Source organism: Rhinopithecus bieti, unplaced genomic scaffold, assembly GCF_001698545.2.
Source record: "Rhinopithecus bieti isolate Rb0 unplaced genomic scaffold, ASM169854v2 scaffold_10548, whole genome shotgun sequence".
NCBI classification, from domain to species: Eukaryota; Metazoa; Chordata; class Mammalia; order Primates; family Cercopithecidae; genus Rhinopithecus; species Rhinopithecus bieti.
Genome location: NW_016806834.1, coordinates 1,045,030 through 1,065,859, shown reverse-complemented (window position 1 = coordinate 1,065,859; position 20,830 = coordinate 1,045,030). Strand labels below are relative to the sequence as shown.

The 20,830-nt window shown below is 46.4% G+C and overlaps 2 protein-coding genes across 10 annotated transcripts; one reads left to right on the top strand and one right to left on the bottom strand.

Moving 5' to 3' along the window:
- The first annotated feature begins 44 nt into the window (after positions 1-44).
- LOC108533235 (uncharacterized) lies at positions 45-19,878 on the top strand. 2 transcript variants are annotated; one of them, XM_017877707.1, is made up of 2 exons: positions 45-423; positions 19,617-19,878. In XM_017877707.1, exons 1-2 carry the CDS (start codon positions 137-139, stop codon positions 19,663-19,665), a joined length of 336 nt encoding a protein of 111 aa, XP_017733196.1. In that variant the 5' UTR covers positions 45-136; the 3' UTR covers positions 19,666-19,878. The 2 variants fall into 2 exon arrangements, 1 of the variants encoding a protein (XP_017733196.1); XR_001886689.1 differs by lacking the exon at positions 45-423 and adding an exon at positions 18,946-19,172.
- RFX5 (regulatory factor X5) lies at positions 12,620-19,369 on the bottom strand. Of its 8 annotated transcripts, none has more exons than XM_017877698.1 (11): positions 19,195-19,369; positions 18,476-18,593; positions 18,192-18,320; positions 17,915-17,948; positions 17,103-17,185; positions 16,726-16,845; positions 16,414-16,533; positions 16,194-16,275; positions 15,679-15,880; positions 15,340-15,443; positions 12,620-15,176 (listed from the first exon to the last, which is right to left on the bottom strand). In XM_017877698.1, exons 3-11 carry the CDS (start codon positions 18,305-18,307, stop codon positions 14,166-14,168), a joined length of 1,872 nt encoding a protein of 623 aa, XP_017733187.1. In that variant the 5' UTR covers positions 18,308-18,320; positions 18,476-18,593; positions 19,195-19,369; the 3' UTR covers positions 12,620-14,165. The 8 variants fall into 8 exon arrangements, with proteins under 8 accessions (XP_017733187.1, XP_017733188.1, XP_017733192.1 ...); XM_017877699.1 differs by having other exon boundaries at positions 18,469-18,593; positions 19,195-19,322; XM_017877703.1 differs by having other exon boundaries at positions 18,566-18,593; positions 19,195-19,321.
- Positions 19,879-20,830: the final 952 nt, after the last annotated feature.

Genomic DNA, 20,830 nt, shown 5'->3' with positions numbered 1-20,830 from the left:
ATGCATACTTCCAAAATTATATTAACATGCAAATTATATGTAAATGACCGTTTGAGTAACCAACCAAATTACCGTAATCAATGACTTTTCCCCATCCCCTACGCTACAAGACTCCCTTAGTAAATCAGGCCGTGGGATGGACGCTGGGTTTCCAGAAGGGCGAGCAGGAAGACGGCGGACGGGGAAGAAGTTCTCCCTCACAGCCCTTTTCCTACTCATCTTTGAGGACGATGCGGAGGTTAAACCCCTTAACGTTTCGGGAATGGCGCGGTCCGACCGCGTCAGTCTTTCGCCGTTAGAGAGGCCCGACTCGAGGCCGTGGTTCTGCCTCCGAGGTCACCACCAGCCTGGGCAGCCTGTGACCTCCAGCATCCATACGCCGAGCCTTCCTGGGAGGGGCTGGACAGGGCCAGGTTGGGAGAGGTGAGTGAAATGACAAAGGCTTGGAGGGCACAATCCCTTCTTCCAAACAAAACGAAGCCATATTAGGCGAAACAAATAAACAAAAACACGCCATGCAAAAGGCCTCTGGTGTTGCTTTTGCGTAATTTTCGTTTGTTTGTTTTGTAAAGACAGGGTCTTGCTATGTTGCCCACGCTGGTCTCGAACTGCTAGCCTCAAGCAATCTGCCGACCTCAGGTACCAAAGTGCTGGGATTATAGGCCCGAGTCACCTCACCCAGCCAGCTTTGTGTATTTTTCGGTTAACATTGTTGATTTAGAGCCCTCTTTGTCCTCAGAACCTCTGTCTCAGCGTCTTTCCTAGGGCTTTACTTAATATTCAATGCCCCTCATTAGGGCCTTACATAATACATTGAGGCTAGTTATTTGAGCCCGGGTCTTGAATGTCATCTTCCCTGCCACTTACAAGCTGTTTGATTTGGAATAACTAATGTAACCTCTTTGAACCTCAGTTTCTATGTCTACAAAGAAGACATATGGATGAAGTAATATTAGCCCATTACAGGGTTTTGTGAGGATCAAGAGAGTACAAGTTGCTACTATAATACTTTATTATTAATTATTGGGACAATCATACAGGATAGATGATGAAAGATTCACTACTACAATGTTTAATTGGAAGGCAGAATAAAGTGTAATAGCTTGAAAATGCCTGTGTAAAACATGCAGAATGTACAACAGAACAAATGGGGTACCTAACCTAATTGTTGAAGGAACATAGTAGAGTTTAAGTTAATTTGGAAGGCCTATATGTGTATGGACACACACACACACAAACACATCAGTATATGGTAAATGAATGAATGGAAGGCTTCTTAGAAATATTGTGAGTCAGGTCTTAGAATAGATATTGGATATAACCCAGCAAATTAAAAGACGAGTGAACATTCTGAAAGCAAAAAAATTGTATGTTGAAGAATAGAAATGGGAATTTGTTCATTATCATGAGGAGAGGGCAAGCAGACAAGCTAGGTTAAAGTGGGAGTACAGTATGATAGATGAACAAAGAATGGGGACAAGAGTGCCAAAGATAGTTTAAATTTGTCGGCTGGGCACAGTGGCTCACACCTCTAATCCCAGCACTTTGGGAGGCTGAGGTGGGCGGACTGCTTGAGCTCAGGGGTTTGAGACCAGCCTGGGCAACATGGTGAAACCACGTCTCTACAAAATATAAAAATTAGCCTAGCTAGCATGGTGGCATGCACCTGTAGTCCCAGCTACTTAGGAGGCTGAGGTAGGAGGATCACTTGAGCCTGGGAGACAGAGGCTGCAGTGAGCCAAGATCATGCCACTGCACTCCAGCCTGGACAATGGAGTGAGACCCTGTCTCAAACAAAATAAAAAATTATCGGCCTGGCATGGTGGCTCACGCCTGTAATCCCAGCACTGCACTCCAGCCTGAACAATGGAGTGAGACCCTGTCTCAAAAAAAATAAAAAATTATCGGCCTGGCATGGTGGCTCAACACCTGTAATCCCAGCACTTTGGGAAGCCAAGGTGGGTGGATCAACCAAGGTCAGGAGTTTGAGACCAGCCTGACTGACATGGTGAAACCCCATCTCTACTAAAATACAAAAGTTAGCTGGGCATAGTGGCGCATGCCTGTAATCCCAGCTACTCGGGAGGGTGAGGCAGAAGGATCACTTAAACCTGAGAGGCGGAGGTTGCAGTGAGCCAAGACTGCACCATTGCACTCCAGCCTGGGCAACAGAGCGAGACTCCATCTCAAAACAACAACAACAACAATTCTCACCACTGGTCTGGAGTGGGGGGAATCAGCAGTCCACATGTTAGGCCCACTAGCTCTTGGCCAGTTTCCAATCAGCTGTCCCGCAAATATCATGAGGCGATGACCCTGCTTTAGCCTAGAGTTTAAAATGTCATGTATCCCCTCAAGGGATAGCTTTCCAAACAGCCACAAGACTAACCTTTTGAAACACTGTAGAAAGACATGTGACAACCTTTTTTATAGTAGGAATTTTTCTTATTTTCCAATGACAGAAAAAATTTCAGGAACATCTCTGTTCAAATTTGAAGCAGGAACTTTTTATAGCTAGTCAGCTATAGACCACCCCACTAAAAATACACACACACACACAAACATAAATAGAAGAGTTTAAGTTTCCTATTTATAGCTCTAAGGGTTCATATGTGTAAATTCTTCCCTTCCCTCCCTCCCCCTTCTTCCTCCCTCCCTCCCTTCCTTCCCTTCCTCCCTCCTTCCTTCCTTTGCAGAGTCTCGCTCTGTCACCCAGGCTGGAGTGCAGTGGCGCGATCTTGGCTGAAGGGATCCTCCGCCTCCTGGGTTCAAGTGATTCTCCTGCCTCAGCCTCCTAAGTAGCTGGGATTACAGGCATGCGTTGCCATGCCCAGCTAATTTTTGTATTTTTAGTAGAGACAGGGTTTCATCATGTTGGCCAGGATTGTCTTGATCTCTTGAATTTGTGATCCACCCGCCTCGGCCTCCCAAAGTGCTGGGATTACAGGCGTGAGCCACTGTGCCAGTCCCATATGTGTAAATTTCTTTGCATCCTTTTATGACTGTCTTTCTGCCTTTTTCTGGAGGTTTTTGTTTGTTTGTTTGTTTTGTTTTTTTATCATCTTCTGTTTTTTGTTTTTGTTTTTTTCTGAGACAGGGTCTTGCTTTGTTGCCCAGGCTGGAGTGCAGTGGTGTGATCTCAGCTAACTGCAAACTCTGCCTCCCGAGTTCAAGCGATTGTCGTGCCTTAGCCTCCCAAGTAGCTGGGATTACAGGTGCACGCCACCACACCCAGCTAATTTTTGTATTTTTAGTAGAGACAGGGTTTCACTATGTTGGCCAGGCTGGTCTCGAGTGATCCGCCTGCCTCGGCCTCCCAAAGTGCTGGGATTACAGATGCACAGCACCACACCCAGCTAATTTTTGTATCTTTAGTAGAGACAGGGTTTCACCATGTTGCCCAGGCTGGTCTCGAACTTCCGACCTCAGATGATCTGCCCACCTTGGCCTCCCAAAATGCTGGGATTATAGGTGTGAGCCACTGTGTCTCTACCAAAAATCACAAAAATTAGCTAGGCGTGGTGGTGTGCATCTGTGGAAAGACTTAGGCAGAAGAATTGCTTGAACCTGGGAGGTGGAGGTTGCAGTGAGCTGCAGTCATGCCACTGCACTCCAGCCTGGGTGACAGAGTAAGACTCTTACACGCACACATACACACACACACACACACACACACACACACACAGATTGAATGCAGAAGCAGATATGAGAACCGTCTGACATGAAAGAAATTTCCCCCTTTAAAAACAATGCCAATTGTCTCACTGATTTTTTTTCTTGTTTTGGAAAATATAGTTATTTTTCGAAAATGATTTAGTTAAAATATATATATGTGTATATATATATATTTTCTTTTCTTTTTTTTTTTAAATTGAGACGGAGTCTCACTCTGTTGCCCAGGCTAGAATGCAGTGGCGCCATTTCAGCTCACTGCCAACTCCATCTCCCGGGTTGGAGCCATTCTCTTGCCTCAGCTTCCTAAGTAGCTGGGATTACAGTCACCCACCACCACACCTGGCTAATTTTTGTATTTTTCGTAGAGACAGTGTTTTACCATGTTGGCCAGGCTGGTCTCAAACTCCTGACCTCAAGTGATCCACCTACCTCATCCTCCCAAAGTGCTGGGATTATAGGCATGAGCCACCACGCCCAGCCAAAAATGGTTTTTAAATAAATATTTTGACTAAGTTATGTTTTCCTTCCCCACATTTGTCTTTTTTCTCCTCGGTCTCCTTAGTTGTCAAATTGTAAAACTGAATGCTATTCTTTCCCCTCATGTTAAATTTAAAAGCATAACATTTGTGGCTGGGAATGGTGGCTCATGCCTGTAATCCTAGCACATTGGGAGGCTGAGGTGGGTGGATCACCTGAGGTCAAGAGTTCAAGACCAGCCTGGCCAACACGGCAAAACCCTGTCTCTACTTAAAAAAAAAAAAAATACAAAAATTAGCCAGGCCTGGTGGTGGGTGCCTGTAATCCCAGATACTCAGGAGGCTGAGGCAGGGAGAATTGTTTAAAACCAGGAGGCAGAGGTTGCAGTGAGCCGAGATTGCATCACTGCACTCCAGCCTGGGTGACAGAGTGAGACTCTGTCTCAAAATAAAAATTAAATTAAATTAAAAGCTTAACATTTGTGATATGCTCTAAAATTTCTCACTTCACTGAACCTATTTTAGAAAATTATCTTTTGATTAAAAAAAAAAATCACTTACCTCTATGTAAGATCCCAAGGAGCCACTATAGGTGTAGATGGTTTTGCACTTGGATGGTGGGTGACCCTATGGGAACCTATGCTATCCTGTGTACACATGGAGCCTCTAGCTTTGGTAGGAAGGTATGTATGTTTTGCACATTGAGGTGTGGGGAGGGCAGGAAATTACCAACAGAGTAAGATAATGTCATTTATTTGTCTTGTTTACAAACTGGGGAAAGAAGTTGGCTTATTCAAAAGTCAGTAAAATACGACTCTAGTTATATCTTTTTTTTTTTTTTTAGGACAGAGTCTCACTCTGTTGCCCAGGCTAGAGTGCAATGGTACAATCTTGACTCACTGCAACCTCTGCCTCCCAGGTTCAAGCAATTCTCCTGCCTCAGCCTCCCGAGTAGCTGCAATTACAGGCATGAGCCACCACTCCCAGCTAATTTTTGTATTTTTAGTAGAGACAGGGTTTCACCATGTTGGCCAGGCTGGTCTCAAACTCCTGGACTTGAGATCTGCCCGCCTCAGCCTCCCAAAGTGCTGGGATTACAGGTCCGCGCCTAGCCTCCAGTTATATTTTAAACACCCTTGAGTTAAAGAAACTTTTATGAGAGTGAATTTTTTTTCTGAACAATATGTGGATACTTAGATACATAGGCTTTTTTTTCAGGGTAATGAAAAGAAGCCAGCAGTTATTGCTTGAGCCCCTGCTGTGTATGAATACAAACATTAACTCATTTATTCCTCATTACAAGCAAATGAAACAGATTTTATTCCATTTTATGGAAACTCAGCTTCAGAATAGTTAAGTCACTGTGGGTTTGTTGTTGTTGAGACAGGGTCTCGCTCTGTCACCTAGGCTGGAATGTAGTGGTGCCATCTCGGCTCACTGCAGCCTTGACCTCCCAGGCTCAAGTGATCCTTCCACCTCAGCCTCCTGAGTAGCTGGAACCACAGGCACACAGCACCATGCCCAGCTAATTTTTTGTATTTTTTTGTAGAGATGAGATCTCGCCATGTTGCTGAGGCTGGTCTCGAACTCCTAGGCTCAAGCAATCCTCTGCCTCACCTCCCAAAGTGCTGGGATTACAGGTGTGAGCCACGCTGTCTGGCCTGATTATTCCAGTAAACAAATGCCTCCCTATGAACTTTTTTATTTTTAGAGATGAGGTCTTGCTCTGTCTCTTAAGGCTGGGGTGTAATGGCACAATCATTGTTCACTTCAGCCTTGAAATCCTGGACTCAGGCAGTCCTCCCACCTCAGCCTCCCAAGTAGCTAGGGCTACACGTGCATGGCCCGTTGCCTGGCTTTATGAACATTTCTTTTCTTTTCTTTTCTTTTTATTTTAGACAGGGTCTTGCTCCTTTGTCACCCAGGCTGGAGTGCAGCGGTGCCATCTTGGCTCACTGCAGCCTCTACCTCCTGGGCTCAAGCACTCTCCCTACTTCAGCCTCCCAAGTAGCTGGGTCTACAGGTGCACACCACTACGTCTGGCTAATTTTCCTGTAGAGATGGGGTTTTGCCATGTTGCTCCTAGGCTCAAGTAATCCTCCCACCTCAGCCTCCCAAGTAGCTGGAATTACAGGCCTGGCTCCACTGTACCCAGCCTGAGCATTTTTTTTGAGATAGATTCTCCCTCATGTCGCCCAGGCTAGAGTGCAGTGGCGTGATCTCGGCTGACTGTAACCTCCACCTCCCAGGTTGAAGCAATTCTCGTGCCTCAGCCTCCCGAGTAACTGGGATTACAGGCACACGCCACCATGCCAGGCTAATTTTTCTTTTGTATTTTTAATAGAGGTGAGGTTTTACCATGTTGGCCAGGCTGGTCTTGAACTCCTAACCTCAGGTGATCCGCTCGCCTCAGCCTCCCAGAGTGCTGGGATTACAGGTGAGCCACCATGCCCAGCCAACCTGAGCATGTCTTAAGAAATACTGTGAGATATATGTATCTGTATCCAGCCAACTCTCCGTATAAAACGCTGAACAGATTTTTCACATAGGATGGAATCAGCAGGATGTTTCTGGATGAAGAAGTAGTGCTACTGAGAAACCACAACATTAAGTAAAACACTTAGACAAATATACAGTGACATTAATTCCCCCATTTATTATGCTGTGTGAATGTAGCATTTGCTTTAATTTCTGAAGAAGGCTGATTATTAGCTACAAAAATAAATAATAGATTCATTCATTTAAGGCCATAGACTACACATATAGTGTTTGCCTTGGTTTAATAGCAAAGGTTATTTCAAATTCTAGCAAATTTATGATAGAACTAAAATGAATGATAGAACTGGAAAAGGTAATGGGAGTGGAGAACGGGAAATTGTGGAGAAGAAGAAGAGTGAGGAATGGTAGGGAGGAAGTGGCACTCCCCCAAATCTTAGTTTAGGCCTTCATCTAAAAAACTGAAGATTGTTTAAACTACAGAAGAATAACTTGTTTCATATTTTTAAAATAGGGTGGAAAAGGTTACTTTAAAACCCTGTAACACTCATTAAAATCTCAAAATCATTGAGTGCTGTGGTATTCTAAAGTGAATGGATTCATCCTCAATCTCAGTCACGGTAAGGACAATATTTCTTTGAATGCGTCTATCTATTCTATCACCAGTGGTTTATTTTACCATATACCTGTTACCTCTCATCTGTCTGCATCGTGGTCCAGTCCTTCATCTCCTTCCACATGGATAATGGCAACAGCTGCCTGGCTCATTCCTTTAACTCCAGTTCCTCCATCCTTTAATGCAAACTTCATGCCTTTCATTCATTCATTTACTCAACCAACAGATAACTATAATGGTTGTTTATTCTGTTTATTTTACTTTAATTAATTATTGAGACAGGGTCTTGCTGTGTCACCTAGGCTGTAGTGTAGTGGCACCATCTGGGCTCACTGCAGTCTTTTTTTTTTTTGAGATGGAGTTTCACTCTTATCACCCAGGCTGGAGTACAATGGTGCAATCTCAGCTTACTGCAACCTCCGCCTCCCCCGTTCAAGCGATTCTCCTGCCTCAGCCTCCCGAGTAGCTGTGATTACAGGCGCCCCCCACCAAGCCAGGCTAATTTTTTGTGTGTTTTTAGTAGAGACGGGGTTTCACTATGTTGACCAGGCTGGTCTTGAACTCCTGACCTCAGCTATCTGCCTGCCTTGGCCTCCCAAAGTGCTGGATTACAGGCATGAGCCACTGTGCCTGGCATTTTTTTTTTTTTTTTTTTTTTTTTAAGACAGAGTCTCACTCCGTTGCCCCGGCTGAAGTGCAGTGGTGCCATCTGGGCTCAATGCAACCTCAGCCTCCTGGGTTCAAGCTATTCTCAAGCCTCAGCTTCCTGAGTAGCTGGGATTACAGGTGCCTGGCACCACACACGGCTAATTTTTGCATTTTTAGGTTTCACCTTGTTGGTCAGGCTGCTCTCGAACTCTTGACCTCAAGTGATCTGCCTGCCTTGGCCTCCCAAAGTGCTGGGATTAGAGGCATGAGTCACATGCCCGGCCTCACTGAAGTCTTGAACTCCTGGGCACAATTGATCCTCCCACCTCAGCCTCCTGAGTACCTGGGACTATAGGCACATACCACAATGCCTGGCTAATTTTAAAAAGCTTTTTTTGTAGAGGCAGGGTCTCACTATGTTGCTTTAACTCCTGGGTTCAAGTGATTCTCTTGCCTCGGCCTCCCAAAGTACTGGGATTACAGGGATGAACCACCACGCCCAGCCTTCTTCTAGTTTATTTCTATTGTTCATACACATCACATCTGCCTAACAGGTCTCTTTGGGTTGTACTGCCATGCCACATCCCTACACTTGTTTTTCCTATAGTGTCCTCTTCTTTTTCGCCTATCCAAGCTCACTCTTAAGGGCCTAACTCAAACCTGCCTTTTCCATGAAGCCTTCACAAATTACTAAGCCCAAGCTGATGTCTCTGAATTTACAGCTCTTATGCGGTAGAGTATTATGACTTAGTTCTTTTTGTTTTACAGTATGTCTTATGTTGTTTTGTCCTTGCTTTGTGAGTTTGACTTGTGCAGCTAACTCCTACTCACATCTACAGGGAAGTCATCTCTGATTCTTGCCCGACACACATGATCTCTCTCTGGGCTCCCTTAGCACTCTGTGCTCACTACTTATATAACTCACAGTGTGCTGTGATCATTTATTTGTCCGTCTCCCCAGCTAGAATGTTTGAAGTTGGGGTCTGCGTAAACCAGCTTCTAACAAATGCCTGACACTTAAAAAACAAGAGGGAAAATATCAAAACCACAGGAAAGGACTCCTACTTCTGGCAGCATGGATAAGAGAAAGGGCTATCCCATTAAAATACAACTAGATTCTAGATAATTCACAGCAAACACACTTTTTAGCACATTGCTGAGTTCATTAGAAAGATAAATCACTAAAAAAAAAAAAGTACAGGCCAGGCACGGTGGCTCATGCCTGTAATCCCAGCACTTTGGGAGGCCGAGGTGGGCAGATCATGAGGTCAGGAGATCGAGACCATCCTGCCTAACACGGTGAAACCCTGTCTCCACTTAAAAATACCAAAAATGCGCCGCGCGCGGTGGCTCAAGCCTGTAATCCCAGCACTTTGGCGGCGAGACAAGGGCGGATCACGACGTCACGGGATCGAGACCAGCCTGGCTAACACGGTGAACCGCGTCTCTACTAAAAATACAAAAACAAAAAAGCTAGCCCGGGCGGGGTGGCGGCCGTAGTCCCAGCTACTCGGTAGCTTGAGGCAGGAGGAATGGTGTAACCCGGGAGGCGGAGCTTGCAGTGGCTGAGACTCTGGCCACTGTACCTGCAGTCCGGGCGCAGAGCGAGACTCCGCCTCAAAAAAAAAAAAAAAACAAACAAAAAAACCCAAAAATTAGCTGGGCATGGTGGCAGGCACCTGTAGTCCCAGCTACTCAGAAGACTGAAGCAGGAGAATGGTGTGAACCCAGGAGATGGAGGTTGCAGTGAGCCGACATCGCGCCACTGCACTCCAGCCTGAGTGACAGAGCGAGACTCCACCAAAAAAAAAAAATTAAAAAAAAAAGTTGAAACCTATATAAAGGAAGAGCAACATGGAGTAGTAGAAGTAGGTTTGCCCTGAGGACAAATGCCAGTGTCAGCATGGTGATTATAGTCTAAGCCTTGGGCCTAAGCCAAGGGAAGGGAAGAAAAACCTGCAACTCCTGAATTAAACCTGGACTCTTGAAGGGCTAACATAGTTCCAGGTTTATGCAAATGCAAATCCTCTCTGGAGGGAAGTATTCCTAATTAAGGTCCTCAGGATTCCCACAGATTAAATTAAACAAAATATGAGTTCAAAACCCCAAAATATAAAATAGGCCAGGCACACTGCCTCACACCTGTAATCCCAGCACTTTGGGAGGCCGTGGCAGGTGGATCGCTTGAGGCCAGAAGTTCAAGGCCAGCCTGGCCAATATTGTGAAACCCTGTCTCTACTAAAAATACAAAATTAGCCAGGTGTGGTGACGTGTGCCTGTAATCCCAGCTACTTGGGAGGCTGAGGCAGGAGAATCCCTTGAACCCAGGAGGCAGAGGTTGCAGTGGGCTGAGACTGCACCACTGCACTCCAGCATGGGTGACAGAGCGAGACGCCATCTCAAAATCAAAAACAAAAAAACAAAAACCACCAAATATAAAATATACAAGTAAACAAGCTACCATGAGCAGGAGAAAACAACAAAACAGATTTAGATATCCAAGGTAAGTTACAGAATATAAAATAACAATCCCAACACATTTCAAAGAATTGGTGTCATAGACACTGCATTCTCTGAACACAAATGATTAAGCTAAAAATCAGTATCAAAAAGATACAATTTTAAATCTCCAGATATTTGGAAGTTTATAAAACATTTCTAAATAGTTCATGAGTCAGAAAAGTCATAAAGGTAATAAAAAATACAGCACAGAAAAACGTGTGAAATGTAGAGAAACAAGTTATTAAAAACTTAAAATAGTAAAGAAGATAGCCTGAAAATTAATTGGCTAAGTGTCAAAATGAATATGTTGTAAAGGAATATAAAATTAAACCTAAAGAAAGCATAAAAAAGATAACTATAGATAAGATCCATAATTAAAGAAATGGAAAAAAATACATAAGGGAGAGGATTAACAAAGCTCAAAGTAGCATCTGAAGATATATGGTAAAATAAATTTCTGGTGCAATTGCTCAAGACCAAAAAAGGAGGCACAAGTAAACAACAGAAATGAAAAGGAAGATATGCTTACCCACAGAGCAGAGATAAAAAAGAAACAAGGCCAAGAGCGGTGGCTCACGCCTGTAATCTCAACACTTTGGGAGGCAAAGGCAGGTGGATCACTTGAGATCAGGAGTTCAAGACCAGCCTGGCCAACATGGTGAAACCTCCTCTCTACTGAAAATACAAGAATTAGCTGGGCCTGGTAGCACACGCCTGTAATCCCAGCTACTCCAGAGGCTGAGACAGGAGAATTGCTTGAACCCGGAAGGCAGAGGTTACAGTGAGCTAAGATCGTGCCACTGCGCTCCAGCCTGGGCAGCAGAGCGAGACTCTGTCTCAAAAAAAAAAAAAGAAACTAGAATAAATATATGAACTTTGTGTTAAAAAAAAATACATGAAATGCACAAAACCCTAGAATAATACTTTACCTAAGCTGACTCAAGAAGGAATAGAAAGCCCAAATAGTCTATAATTATTAAAGAAATGGAATCAGTAGTTAAAATTATTCCCACAAAGAAACATCAGTCTCAGATAGCTTTACAGGTTTTACCAAACTTTCAAGGAATAATTTGTTTCAATCTGATATAAACTCTTCCAAAGAATAAGACAAGAGGGAACAGTTCCCAACTTAGAGGGTATATAAACCAAAGGCCCATGTGTAGAAGCCTCTTTAAAAATGTTACTGAAAACAAAGGCAGTAACATATACAAGAATGTTCATAGCAGCAGTTTGAAATAGCAAAATACTGAAAACATCCCAAATATCCATTGATAGGTGAATGGATAACTTGTAGTTTATGCACTTGATAAAATATTATGCAGATGAAAATGAATGAATCATAGCTATCTACAATAGCATGAATGAATCTTAGAAACAATGGTAAGTGAGAAAAAGCAAACTGCAGGGGACTATTAGAGTATAACAGGCCGGGCGCGGTGGCTCAAGCCTATAATCCCAGCACTTTGGGAGGCTGAGACGGGCGGATCACGAGGTCAGGAGATCGAGACCATCCTGGCTAACACGGTGAAACCCCATCTCTACTAAAAAATACAAAAAACTAGCCGGGCGAGGTGGCGCGTGCCTGTAGTCCCAGCTACTCGGGAGACTGAGGCAGGAGAATGGCGTGAACCCGGGAGGCGGAGCTTGCAGTGAGCTGAGATCCGGCCACTGCACTCCAGCCTGGGCGGCAGAGCGAGACTCCGTCTCAAAAAAAAAAAAAAAGAGTATAACATAGCTGGGCATAGTGGCTCATGCCTGTAATCCCAGCACTTTGGGAGTCCAAGGAGGGCAGATGGCTTGAGCCCAGGAGTTCCAGACCAGTCTGGGCAACATGGTGAAACCCCATCTCTACTAAAAATACAAAACTTCAGGCGTGGTGGCGTGCACCTGTAGTCACAGCTACTGGGGAGGGTGAGGTGGGAGGATTGCTTGAGCCCAGGAAGTGGAGGTAGCAGTGAGCCGAGATCACACCACTGCACTACAGTCTGCACGACAGAGCGAGACCGTGTCTCAAAAAAAAAAAAAAAAAAAAAAAAAAAAAAAATTCTGTAAAGCTAAAAAACAAGGAGAATTAAATACATTTTTAAAATTATATATACATATACGGTTTAAAAAAATCTATAGTAGATGATAGACATGAAAATTAAGGACAGTGGTTACCACTAAGAAGAGGCAGGGGACAGGCTAGGGAGGAACACAAACACAATGGTATTTCAAATGTTTTAATGTATAAATTGTGTTATGGGTCATAGGTACTCATTAGTATGCTTCATAATTTATTCACATTAGATATACTCTTTATAGATACCAAATATTACATATTATAATTTCTTTAAATCTGCTCTGGTGGAAATAGATGAACACATGAAGTCTCCCTGAAAGAAAATCAGTGTTTTTGGGGAAGAACCAAGATTCCCTGACAGAAGCTACCCTATGTAGAGGACAAAGTAGGTCTTCAATAAATATTAGTTGGTTTACTGCTTTTCCCAAGGATACATCTGGAGGGTCTGCATTCCTTTCTCATTGGTGCCGCCTGACCACAGAACTAGCTCTTTCCCTGACATCTAACCTAAACCCCGCAGTCCTAAGTCCTGACACGTATGACAAGATGCTGCCACCTGGTGGCTACAGAATAGATTTAATGAAATGGCTAGGAAGTCTTCCATGCTAGCTGGTGGAACTGGCAATAGGGTGAGAAATAGGGAAGCAGGAATGAGGAGAAAACAAAAATTAAGAAGCAGGAAAAGGAGCTCCATCTCTAAGATGGAGGTAGAAAAAAAGGGACTATCGTCTAAATGAGACTGGAGAGTCCCTACAGGAAAATGGCTTCCCTCTCCTTCCTTCTGAGACTAGAAACAAGAGGAAAGAGGCTATAGCTTGTATTGAGGGAAATGCAAGACTGAGGAGAAAAAAAAGCAGGTCTAGCTGATCTCAACTTAGCAAGCTAAAATAATAGTAGCCTGGTGTCAGCGGCCACCCAAGCAACTGCATGCTCCTAGTTTCCACATGGGGAATCCATGTGATTTTGGGGAAGCTGACCCCACCCTTTTCCCCAAAGGTGTAGTCCATGGTGTAGAATAAGCAAATTAGCATGTACCATCCTCCTGGCCACAATGATTGGTCAGGGGTGGACATGTGACCAGGCCTAATCAGTGTGAATGTTACGGCTTTTGCTGAGATTTCTGGTACAGAGATGCCTTCTTTTTCTGATTGGACATAAATGGGGAAACGTGTAATCCCAGGAATGCTAGCAGCCATTAAGTGGCCCAGACTTAAGATGGTCCTACAGAAGATGCAACAGTGAGAAAAAAAATCAGTCCGGTAGAGACATACTGAGCTACTGGGTCAGGCTTCACCTGGAGCGAGCACTACCTATGGACTTTCCAGTTACATGAACCAATAAACCCTTTTTATTTTAAGCCAGTTTGAATTAGGTTTTCTGTGATTTAAAACCAAAAGATCCCTAGCCTATACATTCATCATAGCCCATTCCTACCTTCCCACAGGATAGCACAGGGAATACAGGTAAGGTCACTAGAGATTTATTGGTTATACTAAAGCCAAGGGTATCAAGCTGAAAAGGTCAGAGGCAGCAACCAGGTACTAAGTAGACTGGGTGACTCAGCTGTCTGTACAGAAGAGAATGGACTTCCTTAGGAAAAGAATAGCCAAATGAGAAGCAAGTGCAGAGAAGGGCCTCTACTAGGCAAAGTTAATGCAGGGATACAAACACTCTTCCCCACAGACCTATATCATGGGGGTGTTGCTTTGGGGTCTTTATGCTCCTGGGATAAGGAATTTTGAAGCACATGCTCCTTTAAGTCTTTATTACGCTGTGGTGCAGTGCCTACCTCTCCCTTTGCCAAAGGAAAAGCCTCCTTTTGGCTTCTGCTGCCTCTGATGACACTCACTTTTGAGGGGACCAAGGGAATTTTATCTTCTGCTTCTTTGGTATGCCGGGAACTGGGGCCCCTTCCTCCTTTGGAAACAGTACCATCTTCCTGACCCTGGGCAAGCACTGCCCTCTTTTCAGCCTCTCCCATTGGCCCTGGCCTTTCTGCCCCTCCAGCTGAGTTGCCTTCCCCTCCTAAGCCCCATGTCTCCCATGGTAACCTTGAGGACTGGGCAGAGTCCATGGCAGCCCCTGACTTCTGAGGGGTAGAATTCCTTTCCCCACTACCACCTGACTTTTTTCGAGGGCGCCCCCGTTTCCTTTTGGCATCACTTGCTGTATCCTCTATATCCTGCTTTGCTGCTTTAGCTGGTGGATCCTGCCCACTGGCCTCACTCACAGGTACTTCAGCTGTCCTCTTGACACCCTTGTCATGTGGTCCTGGTTCACCACCTATGCCTACCTCTCTGTTCTCTGTGCCCCGGGGCTGAGTGAGTCCCCCAGGTGGAGCTCGCCCAGGCCCAGGCCCAGGCCCAGGCCCAGGTCCAGGTCCAGGCAAAGCAGGAACAGTTGGTAAGATCATGTTAATGATGGGTACAGCTGCTGGGGGTGCCCCGGCCCTACTAGAGAGAGGCAGTGTAGCCACTTTCAGGGCACCTGAAGAAAGCCTGGGGGCCAGAATAGGTGGAGAGACTGCGATAGGTGGAATAAGCGAGCGAGGGGCCCGGGGAAGGAGCAGAGGCAGCCGAGCCACTAGGGCGTTAACCTGCAGGTTATTGGCTCCTGGGGCTGAGCTCTCAACTACACTCTTCTTCCGCTCTCCACGTGCGAGAGGGCCAGCCCCAGTTCTGGCTTCCAGATCCTTAGGAGGCTAAAAGGTAAAGAGAGGAACACAGTAAAGTGTGAAGACTGAATACTGGAGGAAACACAGACGCCAGAGGCACAGGAAGTGGAAAAGCATGGGACCCAATAGGAAAAGGATATACTAAACCCCCAGCCCAGGACAGCGAAGTCAGGGCCACTGACTTCCTTACCTGGGCCAGTCTCTCCAGCTTCTTGTGGGCTTGTGAACCCTCTGGGTTCTCTACACCGTTCTTTGGTTTAGATGACCGTTCCCGAGGTGCATGTTCATCCTCTTCTGCAGAGGTGCCAAAAAGGTAAGAGTGAAGGTGAGGAAGAAACTGAGGAATAGGGGAGTGAGGCAATTCTGATTCACTGACTGGTAGAGACAGGAAATGGGGTGCTAAAGCATGTCTTAGAAGGGTCTCCAGGAAGAGAGGGCAAATCCAAGGTGTCTCTATTCTGTGTGTGGGAGGGCCACTGAAGCTGCAAGTGGGTCAGGGTTGCTGAGACATAAGGGAGGGTCCACCCACCAGCAAGCCCCATGGCCTTAAGCACATGGGCATGTGCAGATCGGGCAGAGATGAGATGCTGCTGTAGCAGGAAGCGGGCGACCTCAACGATGGAACTGAAGGACCGTTTCAGGATCCGCTCTGCCCAGTCACAGGTCAGGGCACAGGCTGCCTCCACCAGTTCATCTCGAGGTGCTGGGGTTACTTCTGGGCCCATTTCTGGCTGAAGTGGGGAAGGACATGCCCAGTCACACTCCAAATTAAATAACCCTTGTCCCCTCTCTTGAAGTGACCAAAGACTATTGACCAAAGCTGAGACCAGACTGGGGACGGGAGTAGCCTCTACCTATCTCACTGCAGAAGCCCACAAGTTCTCTTCATCCTCTCCCTCAGCTACAGGGTTGGCAGAAGGGAACATCATACCTAGAAGCTACATACATAATGACTGAGGCTGTTAGCCCTCAAAACATGCCCCAAAGACCTCTGCCTTTTACCTGGGAGAGAAGAGTAGAATTGGAGGGTGATTTGGTACTTACACTCTCAGAACCCTTTAGGTCAAGTCCAGGCAGGGGTGGCATAGACACCAAGGTCTTCCTTCGTATGCCACTGTAGCAATATCTGACGCAAGTTAAAGAGCAGCCAACACATGGCGATCTCCAAACCCCTTGAGCAAGTTAAGCTGTTCCACTCCTGGGTCTCCACATCCTAAGTCTTCCTCCCAGGTCCTCCACCCCCAACCTCTCTAGTCAAGGATACTTGGACTGGCCCCGGCCACCAAGCCTTCGAGCTTTGATGTCAGGGAAGATCTCTCTGATGATCTTGCCAAAGTTGGCTGTGCTGAGTGGGCGGCAACAGGCGAGACTCTCACAGTACTTCCTGAGAGAGAGGGGAGCAGAGTGGGAACATACTCAGAGAAGGAGGCCATGGGTAGGCTCGAAGGGTCCCTAGGGATCAAGTGTGAGGAACCCTTTAAGAAGGCAGGCTTTAATCAAGGCAGGAAGCTCTTCATGGGTGAGGGGGTCCTATGCCCACCAATCCACTCACCCCACCACCCACCCTTCCACCCACCGATAGGCATCATAAACACTTTGCTTTGGCAGACAGGTGTCAGTGTGCTCTTCCAGGTGGTTGCGGATCCACCTATAGGCATACATGTACTCCTCATTGCTCAGTGTACTTGGCTCTGAGCTACAGAAACAAAAGGAACAAGCATTACTAAGACCCTAACAGTTGTCCTGGTTCTTCCCAAACTACCACTTCAGTAGTGCTGGACTAAAGTAGTTCACCCAGAATCTACCTTTCCCTGGTAAACCAAGTCAGGGTGGGGACCTTACCTCTTCATCAAGGACGGCAGTTACGAGTCTTCCTATTTACCTCACCCCTTCCCAGTGAAACTTTTTCTAAGAATCAGAACCTCTGCCATCTAAAACTACCATCAAACCTACCTTTTGTCTCCAGTGCTGGGTCCTGAGGGGAGCTGAAGGTAGAGATACAGCTTGTCATTGTCAGAAAATTTCTGCACATCTTGCTGAGGTAGGACAGAACAGAGGCAGGAGAAATAATGAGGCCAAGAAGGACCCAATGTAGGACCCTCTGATTCCCACCCCAAAGTGTAGCCGGCTTAGAGGGTGTCAGACTGAAAAAGGACCTTAGAAATTATTTGACAAGGCTGGGTGCGGTGACTCACGCCTATAATCCCAGCACTTTGGGAGGCCAAGGCGGGCGGTTCACAAGGTCAGGAGATCGAGACCATCCTGGCTAATACAGTGAAATCGCGTCTCTACTAAAAATACAAAAAAAATTAGCCGGGAGTGGTGGCGGGCGCCTGTAGTCCCAGCCACTGGGAAGGCTGAGACAGGAGAATGGCATGAACCCGAGAGGTGGAGCTTGCAGTGAGCCGAGATCGCACCACTGCACTCCATCCTGGACCACAGAGCAAGACTCCGTCTGGAGAAAAAAAAAAAAAATTATTTGACACTAGGTGCTCTGAGGAGCCCTGTAGGCTACCACAGCGAGGAGGGGAGTAGAGGAGATCAGCTCTGAATTCATCTCTGCTGCGCTTCTACACAAGTGCTCACAGAGATCAAGTGAGAGGCACAAAGTCAAACTGGCAGCAAATTTGCAAAGCCAAGTATCTTCTGACAAGACAGACGACCCTACCTCTCCCACATCAACGTTTTGTTGATGCCCATCATCCTCACATCCTCCTCCCTCAGCATTTCCATCCCTCTATTGCCCTCTTCCCCAACACACTTACCAGGATTCCCTCTACTTTGTTCTGCACGGCCTTGCTGTGGGGAATAGGAGAAAGCTGGAGGTCACACACGAGGTTTTCCCCCTCTCTTTATCTGACTGCTAAGGAGGGAAAAGGGCTGAAATGCCCAGCAGGTGCTCAAGTATTGCTACAATGGCCAAGAATCTCCCTCTGCTCCCACGCCCTTGCTGAGAGGCAGTTCATCTACAGCCAAAGTGAAGTGCTGCAGGGATCTATACTCAGGTCTTGGACAGGATTTGGAGATGTGATCAGTACTTACGAAATGGTACCTCGGAGCCTTTGAAGAAGGGTGGTAGGTTCCCCAGCCTCAGCACCACCTGGAGGGGGCCTTCCCCCAGTCTTGGGGCTCTTAGCATCAGGCTCATCTTCTGCCATCCCGGCATGAGGGCTAGAATTGAGAGGGACAGGCATAAAGATGTAACTCACACTGGCCTTCCCTTCAGCTGAAGGCCCCAGGGCACTCCTCATCTCTTTACCCAGAAAGGCAGAGAAACAGAAACAAAGCCTCCGAATTTCCCCAGTGGTCTTTTTCTCACCACTTGCCTTCTCCGAAAATTAGAAATTATTCCATTACTTCGCCAGGCCCATATATACCCAAAGAGATCTTTGCCATCTCCATTCTATCTGCCCCACCTTTTTGAAGTCTCCTAAATCTGGAAAACTGTAAAGGAAGAGATAGGGAGATTGGGAATCCATGTTAGCAAGAAATTTTCATTTCTGCCTCTGACCCCATACTGCCCTCCTCCCCCTCAAAAACAACAACAGCCACAAAACAAAGTTCTCTAATTCTCAAAAATACTCCTCACCATTGCATATGCTTGGGAGGTCAGAAAGGATACTAACATATTCCGCCTTCCTAGGCTTGGAAAAAAAACTGGGCCCAAGTTCTCATTACTTAATCTCTCCACGACTTCCCCCGCTGCTCCCCCTCCCCACGTCGCCGGTCCCTACGTCATCCCCACAACAGCCCATCCAGAGGCGCGCCCCCACCTCCTTCCCTTCCCCCTCCATTCAATCCCCGGTTTCTGCAAAGTGGAGGGGGGGTGGGGCGGGGTAGCGGAACTCATGGGCTGGGCGTCAGAAACCCGGCAGGGGAATGGGGTCCCAGATTCCGGGCACGTGCACATGGGTGAAGAAGCTGTTGAAAATACAGCTACAGTCTTTTTCTGCTCTCCTCCCAACTCATCTTGCCCCCTCCCTACCTCTGAACAGTCGCCTTCCAACACAAGCAACAATAAAGGTAAGGGAGAAAGAGAAACTACCTCGTAGCCACCTCCACTCCGGCCCAGCCCCAAGGTCCTGGCCCAGCCGGCTCGTGCGTTGCTTTATTTTCCTTTTTCTGAATGGTTGTAACAGCCGCGATCTGCCTAGATACACGGGCGGCCTGCTCTGTCATTGGTCACTGCTGCCACCCCGGAGACAGAAGGCGCCGGGCTCGTACCGGCGGGCGCTGAAGTCTGCCTGGTAACAGAATCTGATTGGTCAATAGGGGAGGGAAAATCCAAAATTGGTCTTATTTGAGTCAAGAGGGGGAAGTCCGGGTTGGGTTTCGGTTAAAACTGGGGTCGGTTGGGACTGCAGGTCCCAAGAGATTTTTCTCTTAAAGGGACCGCAGGATGAAAGAACGGGTGCTCATCTCCCTTTGGAACTGTCTTTTCTTTTGCCCTCCCCTTTTGTGTTTCAGTTTAATCTACGGTTCTCAGAGCTGCCGGAAGAGAAGAATCAATGGATGATAAAATAACTAGAAAATGATGGGTAGGAGTAATGGAAGTTCGCTGTAAGCTCCTATAACCCCCCATCCATCACAATCACCACATGCCTAACACAACCTGCAGACACACTCACTCGCAACAGACCTGCAGTCTGGGCTCTTTCCTTCTTGATGGAGGCCTCAAAACCTCAGCAGTTGTACCACATTAAACTAAAATGCTTTTTCCCTGTTAGTATTTCTTGGTTTCCCGTGTGTACTTTCCTTCCAAGAAGTTGCAAATGCATTTGCATCCCCATAGTTCTGCAGTCGGTGAACCCTGGAATTTTGATGGACTCCCACGGGAGTGCTGGATGCCAGAGGAACTTTTTACCCTCAGGGAACATTGTACTGAACAGGTTATGGGTTCTTAACCCTCTTCCTTAAGACGTTTTAAGGTTATGAATCAGACGAAAGCAATGGGCCCTCTACCATGAAAAATGCACACACAGACCAAGTTTTGCATCTAATTTCAGAGAGATCATGGACTATCGGTTGAAAGCCTCTTAAATGGATGTATTTTGTTTTGCACAGCGGACATGTTACAACCAAAACTGTATTTGCCGTCCTGACATCTAATACGTTCTCCAGGCTCATCATTAATGTGCTTTTGTAAAGAAGACAGCAGTGCTGCCTGAGCTCATCACCATTGCCCTTTACAGCCTGCCTTTCCCTATTACCAGCTTCTATGAGTACTGGGGGAAGCCAGGAGATTGTGGAGTTGGGGGAATAAGGATATATTGGCAAGAAGATTTTCTTTTTTCTTTCTTTCTTTTTTATTTCTTTGAGACGGAGTCTCACTCTATCACCCGAACTGGAGTGCAGTGGCGCGATCTCGGCTCACTGCAATCTCCGCCCTCCGGGTTCAAGCGATTCTCCTGCCTCAGCCCTGAGTAGCTAGAACTACAGGTGCCTGCTACCACGCCCGGCTAATTTCTTTCTTTTTTTTTTTTTTTTTGAGATAGAGTCTCACTCTGTTGCCAAGCTGGAGTGCAGTGGCACAGTCTTGGCTCACTGCACCTTCCACCTCCTGGGTACAAGCGATTCTCCTGCCTCAGCCTCCTGGGTAGCTGGGATTACAGGCACCTGCCACCACGCTGGGCTAATTTTTGTATTTTTAGTAGAAATGGGGTTTCACCATGTTGGCCAGG

Coding starts and splice junctions, on each gene's coding strand:
- LOC108533235 (XM_017877707.1), top strand. CDS start 137: ATGGACGCTGGGTTTCCAGAAGGGCGAGCAGGAAGACGGCGGACGGGG. Junction 424..19,616: donor ACAGGGCCAGGTTGGGAGAG/GTGAGTGAAATG, acceptor TTTGTGTTTCAG/TTTAATCTACGGTTCTCAGA.
- RFX5 (XM_017877698.1), bottom strand. CDS start 18,307: ATGGCAGAAGATGAGCCTGATGCTAAGAGCCCCAAGACTGGGGGAAGG. Junction 16,846..17,102: donor CCCAGCACTGGAGACAAAAG/GTAGGTTTGATG, acceptor TTGTTTCTGTAG/CTCAGAGCCAAGTACACTGA. Junction 15,177..15,339: donor AGCTGGAGAGACTGGCCCAG/GTAAGGAAGTCA, acceptor TTTACCTTTTAG/CCTCCTAAGGATCTGGAAGC.